At 49.3% G+C, this 16,657-nt stretch overlaps 1 protein-coding gene and 1 pseudogene across 3 annotated transcripts in view; one reads left to right on the forward strand and one right to left on the reverse strand.

The window, feature by feature from the left end:
- The window catches only part of TNFRSF11A (TNF receptor superfamily member 11a), a 60,015-nt gene extending 57,336 nt beyond the window's left edge, over nt 1-2,679 (forward strand). For all 3 annotated transcript variants that reach the window (XM_043444046.1, XM_043444045.1, XM_043444047.1), the window contains exon 10: nt 779-2,679. In XM_043444046.1, coding sequence (XP_043299981.1) covers nt 779-1,104 — 326 coding nt within the window. In that variant the 3' untranslated portion in view covers nt 1,105-2,679. The remainder of the gene's footprint in view (nt 1-778) is intronic.
- An 8,822-nt stretch (nt 2,680-11,501) lies between these two features.
- LOC122425856 lies at nt 11,502-14,104 on the reverse strand (annotated as a pseudogene).
- Between the last annotated feature and the right edge of the window lie 2,553 nt (nt 14,105-16,657).

Consider the following 16,657-nt stretch of genomic DNA (forward strand, 5'->3'; position numbering starts at 1 on the left):
TTGGCACTGATTTTCGCCCGGGTCATTTCTAGAGCAATCAGTCTTTAAAATAGGAGAAGAAGAGGCAGTAGGTGTCCTAACATTCATTGAACTTTCTATTTGGTTTTCAAAAGCCCCACTAATTAAAGACTGACTAAATCCAGTCACCCACAAAAGGTCATGATAGAACACCCTGGGGACAAAACAACCCCCCACCTCAGGATTCAGAAGGAACAGTGATTTGTAGGATTGTTTGTTTGATTTTTTTTTTTCCTTTTCTTGTTAGTCTTATGACTCTTTTTCTAGGAATTTAAAAAAAAGAGTTAAGGAAGTTAATTTCTGCTGGATACTGAGCCCACGTGGCCCCAGGGCCGTCCAGGGCTGAGCTCAGGGACCTCTCGGGGAGGTAAAAAGATGAGAGTCCGCTGGGCGAGAAGGCTGGGCCCCAGGGTCCGGTAAGGCGGCAGCCTTCCCTCCAGCCTCTGCATCTTTCCTGGTACACGGACCACTGCTGCGCCCTCCGCCGTGTTTGCGGCACATCCGTCACACACGCGCGCCCGTCGGCAACACCTGAACCCATCCGTGGGTCTGCGATCCTGCCCGCGTGTCGCCCATGCGGCCAGCGACGACGCCTGAGGTGTCTTGTCTTCGCGCCCTTCCTCTCTCGGTCAGGCCGGGTTAGGTGACGAAGCACGTCAGGAGCCGGGGGTGGGTCCACCGGGGCCCCGTCCCTCACAAGGCTGGCTTCCCGCCCAGATCCCTGACTCACTCTGTGCTTCCCTCTTCCTCTCCCCTGCAGGCAGTGTGACTGGAAACAGTAACTCCACGTTTATTTCCAGCGGGCAGGTGATGAACTTCAAGGGCGACATCATCGTGGTCTACGTCAGTCAGAACTCGCAGGAGGGCCCGGCGGCGCCAGGCGGCGGCGCGGGGGAGCCGGCGGGCCACCCGGTGCAGGAGGAGAGCCCGCCGCGCCGCGACTCGTTCGCCGGCCTCGGGCCGCGCTTCCCGGACGCGTGCACTGGCCTCGACGTGGGCCCAGGACTGCAGGAGCGCGGCGCCCCGGCTGCAGACAAGGCCTCGCGGCCGGTGCAGGAGCAGGGGGCGGCCGAGACGCGGCGGTGAGCTGCGAACACCCGCCGCACTTCACGGCGCCGCTCGGAACCGCGGGGCCTCCACACGCGGGCCGCGCACGTCGGAAGCCGCGTCGCAGCCTGGCGGCGTGGCGTGGCGTGGCGTGGCGTGGCGTGGCGGGGGGCGTGGTCTCGGGGCGTGGTCTCGGAGGGGCGGGGCCATGGGCCAGGGCCTGCGCCTTCACGCTCCTCCATTCGGTACAGCTGCGTGAAATGACCGGGCGTCCTTCGTCCACCTTGCTTAAATGGAATCGAGGACTTTCTGGGGGAAAAAAATGTACGTTTGTTATTACTACTCTGCCGTCCACAGTCAGGTGTCAACGCATTGCACAGGTACACGTTGCTGTCTTCAGTCGCTCCGCTTTTTACCTCCTTTTATAGTTTTTCTTCTCCTTTAACTTCCTATTATCAGCTCATCAGTAGTTTGTCTCTTCATGGCATCTGTTTCTATGGCTGTCCCGTTCCATTTAGGTCTGTACCCTCCCCCCCTCCTCCATATTTGATATTTGTATTTCACTGTCTTTCATAAAGTTTTTCTTGATACTGTCTCCTCACCCCACCCGTTTCTTTCTTTTTACTATTTAACGATTTTCTTGAAAATTCTCCTACAGGTGACGATCTTCTTTATATTTCTTTGACCCCTTCTCATAAGTAGGTGCTGTGTGTAGTGATGGAGGGGGAGGGGGCGAGGAGTCTGTACTAAGCACTTTTGGGAAAAGACTAGGAATGTGAAACCTGGCGGGAAGCTTGGGGAACAAGAGGAGAGACTTTGAGCTTTTGAAAACTTTTCTGAGTTCTCAATTTTCTAAAGGAAGGGAAAATCCTCCTAAATATTTTTAAGTGTGTGTCAACTTTGAGGCAGCCCAAAGCTGCAATTTGTGTCTGACTCCTTTAATCCATCTCAAAATGGTTCATCCCCATCCATATGCCAAGATGAATGTGCATACCCATCCCAGCAGAGGCAGCAAAACTTGGGTAACTAAATCTCTAAAACTCCAGCTTGCTGCACTTGGCATTCTCATTCTTGAGAATGAGAAAAACGTGTGGAAAATGAGTAGGCTATGGGATGGCCTCAGTGAAAAAAAAGGTGCTGCGAAAGTTCAAGAAAGGAAGAATAAAGATGTTAATGTGCATTTTTTCTTTCTAAACAAGAATAGCATAAATGTGTTTAGGCAATAGGCCCCATTTGCTTCCTAAATGTGTGTCTATAGTTTAGCCTTATAGAAGTGGAAAACTTTCCTGTTATTTTCCATGCATCTGAATTAAAAACCAAATCCTTATATTGTGAACTTAAGAGAATTTATCACAGAGATGCTTTCTCTCAGCATCAGTGCTCTTGTGAGGAAACATACAGTGTGGCTAGGTTGAAAAGAGTTACCTGGGGTGTTTCATCTATTGTGGCCAGTTAGCATTTGTTTTCCTCAAATACTAAAGTTACAATGCCTATTGCTGCTGCTGCTAAGTCGCTTCAGTCATGTCTGACTCTGTGAGACCCCATAGACGGCAGCCCACCAGGTTCCCCCATCCCTGGGATTCTCCAGGCAAGAACACTGGAGTGGGTTGCCATTTCCTCCTCCAATGCAGGAAAGTGAAACATGAAAGTGAAGTTGCTCAGTCGTGTCCGACTCTTCGAGACCCCATGGACTGCAGCCTACCAGGCTCCTCCGTCCATGGGATTTTCCAGGCAAGAGTACTGGAGTGGGGTGCCATTGCCTTCTCCGTACAATGCCTGAGCATATTAAAATTGATTTTGTGGATCTGGTAGGTTTTGAAAGCGCTGATAAGTAGTTACTGTCCAGACTTGAATGACCTCAAATGCCCAGCTGAAGGGAATGACCATTGATCAGGGGTTTCTCCCTGTTGACTGCAGGTCTGTTGGAAATGCTAGAATAGTAGCTGTCAATTATGATTTTTAATGGAGAAGCAGAGGTGGCTCTATAATTTCTGTGGCTCCTTAGCAGGCATGAAAAATGGCAGAAAATAAGCTTATTGCCGGAATGATCCGTTGGTGAGAATTTACTGTCTGCACTGCCCTTTTCTCATCCATCCAAAGAGAGATGTTATAAAAATGGAAGTAACTATCATACCTTTTGTTACATTGTAGTTCACTGAGGAGAAGGCAGAGCTAAAGACCCAAGTTTCTCCTGTGACTGTCACCATCTCACTGATACGTTACCTTTCTCTGCTTTTTTTTTTTAAAGTTTTTCCTACAAAAAGGCACTAATGGTAATTTTTGACACTTTCCCTACTTGGAAATAACAAAAGAATGCTACAGTGAATGTTAAAGTATCTTGAGCTCCTTAAATAAAAGGTGCTAAATAAACACATAAGAATCTACTTTCAGGAAAAGGTAGTATTCTTTCCCACGCTGATTCCTGCTAATTCTATATTGATCCAAAGACAATTAAATGATAGGAAATGGATAGCAAATATAGCTCTGTGTCTGTGTATTATAGAGTTGTGTATGACAGATGTAAACAGGGTGAAATGAAGACAGTAATGAAAAACTGGGGAATATGATGAAGAGATTATTAAACGTATATTTGACAACAAACTTTTTTCTTGGCTTGTTTAAGCAAATCTTTTTGTGAAATAATGACCTGACTTCTTTCTGATCTGTGTGGTGTGCTGTGGTATTAAATGTTGGTTATATTGTGTCATTGGTGGAAACCTTGGCAAGAGCTGGGACATAAAGTGCCTTGTTTTAATAATAAAGTGTGGGTTGGCTATGCAGTGGAGGAGTTGAAAGGGAAATGGAGTCTGGTGTTTTCTACCCACACCTAGTTCAACTCTCAGAAAGGATTAATTTCTTCACTCCCCTTATAAGGAAAAGAACAGTTTGAGTGTGAGATATTGGAGCCTTCGTAGGGCAGGAGGAGAGAGGGCCCTGCATGTGTAACAAGGTACCCCAAAACCCCATGCTTTAAAACAACCACCATTGACTTAGCTCCCACCCCTGTGAGTTGGCTCAACTTGGTTGGTTCATTAGGCCTGGGTGAGCCTGGCTGGACTTGCTGACCCACATGCAGATTGCCGGCTGGTTGGCTTGGGGTCGGCCGCCTGGATGCTGGACTGAACCCTCTCCCTGTGGTCCCCTCACTCTCCCAGCAGGCTGCCCTGGCCTGCTTGTCCTGGTGGTGGCTGGGTTCCCAGAGAGCAAGCAAAACCGTCCGTGCTTTTTGAGACTAAGCTTGAACCGGCAGGCTGGCACTGCTGCCTCATTCTTTGAGCAGAGCAAGACACGGGACCACTCAGGTTGAAGGGGAGGGGACGCAGAGCTGCAGGGAACCCTGAGGGGTTGGTGGACGGCGAATAGGGCATGGGGACCACTCAGGTTGAAGGGGAGGGGATGCAGAGCTGCGGGAACCCTGAGGGGTTGGTGGACAGTGAATGGGGCGTGGGGCCCTTTTGCCATCTCTTTACTGCGGGCACATGGTTGGTTATCAGATGGTGTGGGGAGGGTGCAGCAGGATCAGGGGAGAAGCACTTCCCAGCCCTAATCAGGGCTTCCTTCTGCAGTGAGCAAGTTCCCTTGCTGCAGAGTACAGTGAATTCCTGCAAATGAGAGACTTGCATTCATGTTTCAGTACTGAAATTCCTTCCAAGGCCAGATACCCATGATCACCGTACTGAGTCTACAGTGGGACAGATTGTGGGAAAGTGATAATTTATAGAATCAAGGAAATTGGTGGGAGCCTTTGGGTATAGAGGAACCTGTTCCATAAACAGATGAACGATGTTGTGTTCACCGTTTAGGCGATTTAATGAACAGACTCTTGATGGCGAGGTACTGGGCAAAAGGGTGAATCTGAGCCCAAGTGCTGGCTCTGGTGGAAGAGATATAATTTTGAAGTTTTTTCTCTTTGACAGTCTCTGATGGCACGTGACTCCCTTTGGCCATCTGCTTTGAGGGGCTCTGGGTATGAGCTGCATAACGTCCTTTTGCAAGAAAGGATAAATCATTCAAAGGCCCAAACGTTTGGTTGGTGAGTCTGAATCATTTTTATTCAGTGTGTTTTTTATGTTTGGCCCACGAGCATCCCTGAAAAAGAGGATGAGGATAACTAGAGAGTTCCAGGGGTGTTCTAGCTTGCTGGGGAGGACTGTGAACATTGTTCTGCTGCAGTGCTGGGGAGGGGTTGTCTGTGCAATTTCTGACTCCCCAGGGCTATGCTGGTGAACAGACTACCTTGCACCTACTACAGCCTTGCCAAAAATAGATGGGGGCCTGGAATTGGGCCGTGGTGGAGCCAGCAGGGGGCACAAGCATGTCAGGTGGTATCACTGGAAGGTATCAACAAAGGTACGGGGGGCACAGAGGCTGGAAACCCTGGACCAGCACTTCCTGGTGGCCCCTGAGGAGGAACTGCCTCCGTTGGTAGAACAGCCCCATGTGGCCCAAGGTTTGAAGTTAATAAATTTTCAAGTATGGAGGGACCCCTCAGTGATTCTGATGTGACCCTCTGTGACTCACAGCACCGTGGTTTCTTGTGGCTCTTGCGAGTCTGACTTTATGTCTGTCTGTCCACGTTACTACTCCAGCTATCTTGACCCCAGGGTGAGGTTGAAACTCACACTTAGCCAGTATCTCTCCCCCCCACTACCTTAGTATTAATAAAACTAGCATGTACAAACACTTTCCAAAAATTCTTCATTGAAGAACAGTATGTCTAACAGCATAAAAGTTAAAATGCCAAATTCCAGGTCTGGTCTGGTAACTTCATTCTACCATGAGAGGCTGATGAAGTTACCCTTTTCCCGTATCTGATGGAACAAGAGAAGGTTTGCAATCAGACCTGGCATCAAAGCTCAGCCCCACCACCAACTGACCTACCTTGTGCAGTCACTTCATTTCTGAGCCTTATTTCCACCTGGGTAAACGGAAGGTACTGTTAGTTTCTAGGGCTGGTGTGAGGGTGAAAGGGGGTGAGGAGCTTCCGAGCACCAGTGGAGCTCCTGAAAGTTCCCAGCAGTGGAGACCCAACTTGTTGGTCACTCTCCACTCTGCCTCACACCGTCCATTTCTGGACGCAGAAGTGATCTCAGACATCATGTTTTCTTCCTGTCATATAGACCACATAGCACTAAAAGCTAACTCTGCCCACCTCCCTCAGACAGCTTCCTGCTCTCTGAAGCTAGCTCTGAGGGATGTGCCTTCTCCACAATCGGCTGACAAGACTGTGGCTGATCCAAAGTTCCCATTGTCTGACGTCACTCATTGAGGAAAGTGGGCTTGTGCCAGCTAGTCCCCAGATGCCCTCACTGCCTTCCTGGGGCCACACAGTTAGAATGGGCCCTCGTGGGTCCTTCATAGCGCTGACACTTGGGTGGAGTGAAGGACACTGGAATGTGTGGGTTGGAATGCCACGTTTGTCTTTCTCCTAGAGTCCTGGATTTCTCTCCCAGCGTGGGGAGGACAATAAATTGGCCGCCAGCACAGAAGAAGTTGTGGTGTAGGTCCAAATCCCTTTGGGCAGGAACTGGAGCCCTGCGAAAGCTTTCACTGTGACCAAGGCGCTTGATTTCTCACGAGAAGGTGTAGCCCTGGAAACAAGGCTACACAGACTGTAGAGTCACGAGAAAAACTGCATTCTTATGATGAGACTCCTATGTGTTACCTTAGTCTAGGCAGAGGCAGTAAATCATCCTACTGAAATGGAAAAGCAAGTTCGTTTTTATTGGCTTTTATGGCCTCTCTATTTCAATGGCAAAAAACCATGAGGAAAAGATGCATATTTAAAGCTCTTAGAACTTTTCAAAAATACTTACTCTGTCATGAGAAAAAAGCAAGTTTTTGTTTACATCAGGTTTATTGAGTTTGTAATTTGTATCCACTACAATTCACTCTTTTTAGATATATGGTTTTGTGAGTTCTGACAAAACGATGCAGTTGTATGACCACCACTGCAGCCAGGACGTAGGCTGTGTTTCGTGCCCCTCACTGTTCCCATTTCTCTGTGGTCAGTTTCCTCCTCACTTCCCTTCATATTCCCAGTAATCACCATCTGTCCTGTCTCTGTGGTGTTACCTTTTACAGAATGTCATCCAAATGGAATCATACAGCTGAGTTTATCTTCTTTCAGCATAATACCCTTGGGAGCCATCTATGTTATTGGGTACATTGGTGGTTAGTTCATTTTTTATTGCTGACTAGTATTCCATTGTATGGATGTACCACCATTTATTCACCTACATTTGTATTTTTTCCAGCTTAGGGCAATTACAGATAAAGCTGCTATAATAATTTGAGTGGACATGTGTTTTCGTTTCTCTTGGGTGAATACCCAGGTGTGGAATTGTGGGATCATAGTGACAGTGAAAGTCGCTCAGTCATGTCTGACTCTTTGTGACCCCATGGACTATACAGTCCATGGAATTCTCCCAGCCAGCATACTGGAGTGGGTAGCCTTTCCCTTCTCCAGGGGATCTTCCCAACCCAGGGATCGAACCCAGGTCTCCCACACTGCAGGCAGATTCTTTACCAGCTGAGCCACCAGGGAAGCCCAAGAATACTGGAATGGGGAGCCTGTCCCTTCTCCAGCGGATCTTCCTGACCCAGGAATTGAACTGGGGTCTCCCACATCGCAGGTGGATTGTTTACCAGCTGAGCTATCAGGGAAGCCCGTGGGATCATATGGCAAATATATATATTTAACACTGTAAGAAACTGGAATTGTTTTCTGAAGTGCCAGTACCACTTTGCATCCCCAGTCACTCCACATCCTCACCAGCACTCGGTAGTGTCAGTTGCTTGTTTTTTTTAGTTTTAGCCATTCTAAAAGATGTCATTGTGGCTTTAATTTAATTGACATTTGCAGCCCCTGACTGAGCATCATTTCATATGCTTATTTGGCCGTCTTAACCTCTTGTTTGGTGAAGTGTGTGTTCATATTTTTTGCCTATTTTTTAATCGGTTTGTTTATTTTCTCATTGTGTTTTTCAAATTCTTTATATATTCTGGATATGAGAATATATAGGTTTTAAGGCCTTTAATTTCAGTGACAAAGAAACCATGGAAAAACACATATTTAAAGCTTTTAGAGCATACTTTATTTACTATTAGTGAAAAAAAATAAAGATCAGAAATTTTCATTTTATTATAAAATCAACTGTCATGGAATGTAAAACCAGTAGCATTTATTCAGAGTAAATATGTCTCCAACAGGACCTCTTTTCACAGCGGGACTCCCGGTGGAAGGGCCCCAAGCTGCCGCTTGCTCTGTGGGCTGCTCTGGCCTCTGGGACGTTGTGGAATGCTGCCGTCTGGCTTCTAGAGAACACGTTCACCCGTGAAAACTGTGAGACTTGTGTTTTACTTGTTGGCATACATTTCTTTATGTGGTTGGAAACATGGAATGTTTTCTATCGATGTTTTCTGTTTTCGTTACTTTATGTACTAATAATACTATTGGGCTTCTCAGGTGGCTCAGTGGTAGAGAATCCACCTGCAATGCAGGAGACACCCAAGACTCGGGTTCAATCCTTGGGTTCAATCCCCCTGGAGAAGGAAATGGCAACTCACCCCAGTATTCTTGCCTGGAAAATCCCATGGACAAAGGAGCCTGGTGGGCTCCAATCTGTGGGTTCAAAAGAGTCATACATGACTTAGTGACTAAACAACAAAACAACAACAAAAATAATATTATAATAAAGAGGTGCTGGGAGAGGGAAACCATGAAAACAGACTGCAAATGCCTGACTCCTCTTGAAAATTGATAGGAATCCCAGTATCCCTGTGGCACGTGGAAAGGGAACCTGGGTGTCCCGCCTTCCAGTGTCTGGAAACAAGGGGAGCTGGTAGCCTTGAGGTAGATTTTGTGATCACGGGAGTGGTTGTTCAGTCACATGAAGGTAAAGCCAATTGGTGTCTGTTGGCTGGAGATTCATTATAATGGGATCCTTCATGCCCTGACAGAATCACTCCACGGTTGCCCTTGGTCTGCAGAGCCAGTGTGGGGGTACAGGGCAGGCTGGGCTGCATGGAGGCGCAGCAGCCTCCTGAGACCTTCTGCCCTCAGGAGCTTCGGGAAGGATTGGGGGCATCCGTGAGAGGCCCAGTGGGAGAAAGGCGCTGAGGGTTCCCAGTTGGGCTGGTGCTGAAGAGCTGCCACTGACAGGTGGACGCTCCCAAGGCCAGCCGCTTCCACCTCAGCTCTGGGGACAGTGACTGAGCGTGAGCCAGGTAAGTGCAGCATTATTCCTGGAGGCTCCCCCCCGCAGCAGCACACAAGTGTCTGCCGTAAATAAATCCGCTGTGCCTGCCTCCGGGGAGGAGCAACAGCAGTGACCACTGCCGGTCCTGTTACAGGAAGACAAGAGCGTGGGTCCGACTCCAGGGGAAGAGAGAGCCTCACCTCCCTTGGGCTGTAAATAACACCTGGGCAAGTAACTACTAATTGTTGAAAGTGAAAGTGTCAGTTGCTGAGTCACGTCCAGCTCTTTGTGACTCCATGGACTGTGGCCCGCCAGGCTGCTCTGTCCATGGGGATTCTTCAGGCAAGAATACTGGAGTGGGGCTTCTTCCCCACCCAGGGATTGAACCTGGACCTCCTGTATTGCAGGCAGATTCTTTACCATCTGAGCCACCTGGGAACCGTTTGTTGAAGAAGCTGCAAAACTCTTCACATATATGTTATCCCATTTAATCATCACAGCAAACATGTCAAGAGACATTTGTTATCTTTACAGAAGAGAGAATAGGGCCAGTGGGGTTAATGAACTTCACAAGCTCACAAAGCTAGTATGTGGGTTTTGCACCTAAGTCCCAAGGTTTGCATGCCTACCCACTGTTACAGTGACTTTTCAGATGGTAGTCATGATTGTATCTACTATGTTTTGCTTTCACTAAAGTATCATCAAGTATTCTATTTTGGGCTATAGCAAAGTAGTGTACACTAGAGTTGAACTGATGTGGGTAGAATAAATCAATGATGAAAATTTTTTTTAAAGCCCCAGACCCTCTTAAAATCAAACTTAGAATCTCCCAGATTCAGTAGTGAGCCCTAAAACTTCACATTAGACACTTTATATCCTAAGCATACAATCTGTTGACCCTCTGTCCCCAAAGAGATTCCATTCTCTGAATTAAGATGATGCTGGTTATCCTTTCTTGGCACCTAGAACAATAGTAGATTCACATACAATGACAGAAGGATGAGCACGTCCACTCACGGCTGCTCCTGGACACTGGTCTGCACTTGCCTCTGCTGGGTGAAGGCTGCAGGGCTCTAGACTTCTGTCCATGACTGTGTATTCATTAGAGCGTTTATGATAAATAATGAAACAGCCTCCACAGTGTGGTTGAGAGATCTTCAAAGCTGAGCAAATACAATCTCAGCAGTTACCTGACACTTCATATCTGGGCATCCATGGATGGTGTGGATGGTGAGCAGGTGTCCGTGGCATGGAGGACATCTTCCAGGAGGGACAGTAGTGGCCACTGTTCTCCAGGAGCAGTTCGGTCAGTCACGGGCCCTGCCCGCCTAAAAAAGTCTGTCTTCTCAGACAGAACAAGGCAACTACAACAGAACATCTGGACTAGTGATTTGAAAGACAGAGGACCTGCCCACCTTCCCCACACTGGTTTGCATCGAGTATTAATGAAAGCTTATTCAACATCAGCATTATAGTTAGGAAATCACAAAATGATTGATTTTTAAGTCAGTTTTATTGAGTCAGTATAATTTAGTACAAGCCATAAAATTCACCTTTTCTAGGATTGCAGTTCTCTGCATTCTAACAAGTGCATGTGGTTACGGCTTTCCAGGTGGCATTGCTGCTGCTGCTGCCAAGTCACTTCAGTCGTGTCTGACTCTGTGCGACCCCATAGACGGCAGCCCACCAGGCTCTGTGGTCCCTGGGATTCTCCAGGCAAGAATGCTGGAGTGGGTTGCCATTTCCTTGTCCAGTGCATGAAAGAGAAAAGTGGGGCAGGCGTCTGGTGAGTGAGGACTAGTTCAGGGTCATTGTAGGGGGTGGGGGAGTTACTGGGGCTGCCGAGACGTGGGTTTGAGCCGGTGGGTTAGGGTACGAAGTAAAAGAAGTATCCGTGGAGTTTTGCAAGCCTGGTCCAGGGGAGGGGGCACAGGACACCTTGGCCAGGGCAGCAGGTGGGGCATGAAGGGCAGCGAGGCAGGGCCTGGGAGGGGTCAGTGCGGCTCCTCCAGCCTGGTAGGCGGCCAGCCTGAGACAGGTGCACGGAGACACCCGTGCGACCCGCCGGCCCCGGAGGAGGAGGAAGAGGAGTCCGCGTGGACAGGGTGGCGAGGCTGCGTGCAGACGCGCAGTGCCCACAGCCGGACAAGGCGCGGGGCACGCCTGCCCCAGAGGGGCGGGGAGGATGCCGGCCAGCGTCCTCCGGGTCCAGGGCGGAAAGCGGGTGGGAAAGGCAACTGGCGCGGCTGCTGGCCTGAGACTGGCTCCTCACACCTCGGCACCCAGCGGGGGCTCCTGGTTCTGCCGGCCCTGCTGTGCTGACTCCTGGGTCCTGCGGATCCACAGGTTGAGCTGCGACGTCACCACCCTTGAGAGCTGCAAGTTCTTCTTGCGGCCGGAGGCTGGGCCCTCTCGGCTCTGGCCCACCAGCTCTTTCTCGAAGAGGTGGCGCTTGCTGGCGACATCCACGGGAGCCACGAGGAACTCAGCGCGGGGGGCTTGCACACTTGACGGACTCTGATCTCCGTATGGCCGAGTGGTATCGCTCCAGCTTCGGGCCTAATTTGACGGAGCTGGCCGGGAGCCTCACGCTGGCACTGCGGGTTAAGGCCACCTCTGAGCTGTCTCTCCAGGGGCTCATCCGGAAGGAGGGGGGGGGGGGCTGGAGCGCTGCAGGGCACTGCTGAAGGTGGGCGAGGCCCATGTTGGCGAGGGGACCTCGGCCTCAGCATCCGTGCTTGGGGTCCTCACCTGCAGAGTGACGGGCAGGAGGCCGCCATCCCAGGGCAGAGGCCCCGCTGAGGACTCGGGCTCCTTCACAGGTCCAGGGCCCCGCTGCCCCCCCTGGGCTGGACGGGCGCTCCGATGAGGCTGGGTGCTCCTGGGCCTGGGGCCACGCTGGGGTCATGGCCCTTCCTGGGGCCGGCTGCATCTCGGGGGCCGGGGTCTTCTTGAAGACGGTGGCTTTCTCAGACACCATTCTCTTCTCCGAGATGCTGGCTTTGTCTGGAACCGCCCTCTTTCCTGAGACGGCTCTCTCCAGCACAGCGATCTTCTGGGACACGGAGCGTTTACTGGGGCTGGGGATCTCAGGGTCCAGGCTCCCTTCAGGCTCAAGTGTCTTCGCAGCAGACGGCTTCTCGGAGCCAGCAGGCGCCCTGCCCGCCAGGCCCGCCTCCTCCGCGGAGCCGCGCTCAGGGCTCAGTCTCCGGCCGGACGGCGACTACACCTGCTCCTCGGGCGCGGGGGGCGGCTGCCTGGCCTCCGGCGGCTCCGGGACTGGAGCCTCCCGGCGCCTCTGCCTCCTCTCCTGCCGCATCCTCAGGACAGCCCAGACATCCTCCTCATCTCTGGGGTCTGGGGCCGGTGGCTGGGGCCCCTCTGCTTCCTCCACGCTCAGCAGTCTCTCGGGGGCTGGCAGGTCCTCGTCGTCCGTGGTGAAGCTCAGGTTCCGGTGTCGCCGCCGGCGTTCTCGCTCCTGTTCCTCCTCGTCCTCCAAGGTCCACTGCCGGGCCAGGCTGGACAGAGCGGCCCAGATCTTCCTGCTGACCGACATGCCGCCGGACCGCCGCGCGTCAAGTCCGCTCCACCCCAGGACGTATCTGTGGCCGTTTTGCGAGCCTGGCTTGGGCTGCTGCAGGCATTCGGCCAGCCTATATTTACTGAGTTCCACCTACCTGCCAGACACTTCGGGACACTGGTTTACGAGAGACTGTGGCTTTGTGCTCAAATAGTTAACAGCTTAGTGGAGGAAACCGACCGTAAACAAGTTTACAAGAAAACACGGTTATCTAAGATGGTAGTGAGTGCTTTAAAGAAAATCAAGCAGAACAAAGTGATGGAACAAAGCGAGGGGCAAATCTTATGAAGAGCTGCTGAAGAGTGTTAGGAGCAGAAGGAATAGCAACTGCAAAGGCCTTGTGGAAACATAAGCTGGCTTAAGAAGGCAAAGGGCCACTGTGAGTGGAGCAAAAAGAGGAAGATGAGACCAGGAACTTAAACTGGCCAGATTTTGTAGGGTCTGTGAGCCAAGATGAGAGTTTTGACTTTTATTTGAAAAGCAATGGAAAGGCATTTGAAGGCTTCTGTGCTGAAGAGTAACATGCTGTTCTTTATGACTTTAGATTACCCCTGACCCCTCATCAGAAAGATGTAACTCTTCAGTTGCTCTTGGGCAGAGAGAATGCGTGAAACCCAAACTGATAGCCAGAAAAACGTTAGAGACACCTTCGTTGTACAGATTTACAGGTGTGAAAAATTAAGTCCCAGAGAGGTGAAGGCACCTGGCCTTTTAAGAACCCTAACTGTCCTTCCTAAAACCCTTCAGATGGTTTATTTGCTTTAATGGTGGTCCTCTAAATTTAGGGGCATCAGTATCACCTGGGAACATGTTAAAAATGTGTATTCCCCCCAAACTAAAAACACTATAAGTATAAAATAGGTATTTTCTTCTGATCTTCTATTGTAATGGAAAGTGCATAGAATTTGAAGTTTAAGAATAGAAATTTGGTAAACTGCTTAACTTATCTTTAAAATACTGTTGATAATAATTGTAGTGAAAAGTGTTCCAATTTTTTGGTCTTAGAAGCTCTTGAAACTTTTAAAACTTTTTGAGACTATCAAGAGGTTTTGTTTGTGTGGCTTGTATCTATCATTATGCCATTTTAGATGTCAAAACAATTTTCAAAAAGTTATTTATTTAAAATAATTAAATTGATTACATGTTAACATAAAAAGCATGTCTATGAAGAATAGTTTGCCCGCAAAAAAATTTTTTGAGAAAAATGGCAAAAAAAAAAGTGAAAAGTGAAAGTGAAGTCGCCCAGTCGTGTCCAACTCTTCGAGACCCCCTGGACAGCAGCCCACCAGGCTCCTCCGTCCATGGGGTTTTCCAGGCAAGAGCACTGGAGTGGGGTGCCATTGCCTTCTCCGCAGGTGGCGCTTGCAGTATACTAAAGAACCTGACTGCCCATGCATTGAGATGTGTGTTTGATCCCTGGATGGGGAAGATCCCCTGGAAGAGGCCGTGGCAAGCCACTCCAGGGATTGCCTGGGAAATCCCATGGACAGAGGACCCTGGCAGGCTATGGTCCATGGGGTTTCAAAGGGTCAGACAGGACTGAAGTGATTTAGCACAAAACACATGTAGTTGTGTAGCTCCACCATAATGAAGACCGAGCATTTCCATCTTTGCAGAATTCCCTGTTGGTCCTTCATAGTGAATCACGCCACTCCCCTTTCAGCAGCCCTGGCCCCACAGACCCTAGAGCGGTGCCTTTTCCACAGTGAATGGAGTTCAGCGTGTGGCTATTGGAGTCTGGCCTCTTTCACTTAGCAAGGTGCCCCTTTCTGCTTGTGTCAATGGTTTGTTCCTTTTTATTGCTGAGTAATATTCTTTTGAATATTTTGAGTTGACTCACTGGAAAAGACTGATGCTGGGAGGGATTGGGGGCAGGAGGAGAAGGGGACGGCAGAGGATGAGATGGCTGGATGGCATCACCGACTCAATGGACATGAGTTTGAGTAAACTCCAGGAGTTGGTGATGGACAGGGAGGCCTGGTGTGCTGCGATTCATGGGGTCGCGAAGAGTCAGACATGACTGAGTGACTGAACTGAACTGAATATTCTTTTGCATGAATATAGTTTGCTCATCCATTTACCAGTTGAGTGACATTTGGGGTATTTACAGTTTGGGGTAATTATGAATAAAACTGCTGTAAATCTTCACATACACGTTTTTGTGGGGACACAGTTTTCATTTCTCTTGAGTAAATACCCAGGAGTAGGATTGCTGGACTGTCTGATAAGTGTATGTTTGCAATACAGCAAAGTACGAGAGCCAATTGCCTCCATCTTCCTCACCAGCACTTGATATTGTCCACAAACTGACTCCAAATGCAGTTGGGCAGTTTGTTTTGTTTCCTAAAAGCAAGGCTTCTGTGAGCTTTAGATCTATCCAAAGAAGTTAATAATGAGATAAATTCTTCTGGGTAATTGCACTCTTAAATTATGGCTTTTTCCCTCTTATTATGTAATTAAAACTTTACAGCCAACATCTTCAATACTGAAGCAGTAAGTAGGCTAGCAATTGATCCTGTGCTCAAGGGGTATTTTTAAACATACACATGAGGTTATATTTTCATTAAAAGGAAACTTTCAACTTCCTTAATGTTGTTTTGAAAAGGATGTGAAGATTCCTGGGCTCTGGGGAAAACCGAAACCAAAATTAGAACAATGGTAACCTTGGACTGCTCTCATTTCTCTTGTAGGAAATGGTTGATTTTTAAAGTTAGCTCTCTATAGGATGCATATGGATTGTCTGCTTCCAGAATTCTGCACAACCAGCTTAGAATACATCCTGAGTTTGCCCTCATCTACTGCAAGTCCACACTGCCAGCTCCAGCACCCTGTATCATTAGGGTGACCTCTCCCTTGGCCCCCAGTCTGGCTCCACACTGCATGGCCTGTAGCTCCCACCCACTCCCTCACACCCACTTCTCCCACCTCCACCCCAAGCAGAGGAAGGCACTTGGAACCATCTTTGCTCTACCTAGAATCCAGGCTCCTCCACTTCCCCCAGAAGCAATTTGCAGGTTGGCGAAGACAGATTTTTACACTATCACAGAAGTCCTTTTATCTTGAGCCACTCTTTTCAGGGGGCTTCCCAGGTGGCACTAGTGGTAAAGAACCCGCCTGCCAATGCAGGAGACAAGAGACGTGGATTCAATCCCTGGGTCAGGAGGATCCCCTGCAGGAGAGCATGGCAACCCACTCCAGTGTTCTTGTCTGGAGACTCCCATGGACAGAGGAGCCTGGCGGGCATAGGGTCGCAGAGTCGGACACGACTGAAGTGACTTAGCACACACGCACCCTTTTTCAGTACGGGTGTTTGTTTTACTTTGCACAAAGGGGCAATCAATGTATTTTTCCCAAATCAAAAGAATCATCTGCCCCCAAAGATGACTTCTGGCCCCCAGCTGGAAGTCAGCACAATGGAGAACCACTGAAGCTTTGGAGTTTGGGGGTCACTTTCCTCCCCTAGTGTATCAGGGACAAGAGAACCCATTTTAGATGGAGACCTGAGTCTTTGACTCAGGTATCACTGGAAGAAAGATGTTTCCCATATAGCTGGTCCAGCGGGGTGTTGTAGGTTGAATTGTGTCTCCCCCTCCCCCACCCCAAAAAAATTGAAGTTCTAACCCCTGAAAACTGTAATGTGATCTTATTTGAGGAGTGCGAGGTTCCTGCCTCCTGCCTTAACTGCTGTGGACGGCATCGCTCCCAAGAATTTAGAAGCCCGCACAGGACTACACAGATCCCTCTGCATAATCAACCCCTGGGTAGCTCTGTCCTGGTCTTAACTTATCCCCACCTCCTTTTTAAGACTCTT

Source organism: Cervus canadensis, chromosome 23 (assembly GCF_019320065.1).
Source record: "Cervus canadensis isolate Bull #8, Minnesota chromosome 23, ASM1932006v1, whole genome shotgun sequence".
Lineage (NCBI taxonomy): Eukaryota > Metazoa > Chordata > Mammalia > Artiodactyla > Cervidae > Cervus > Cervus canadensis.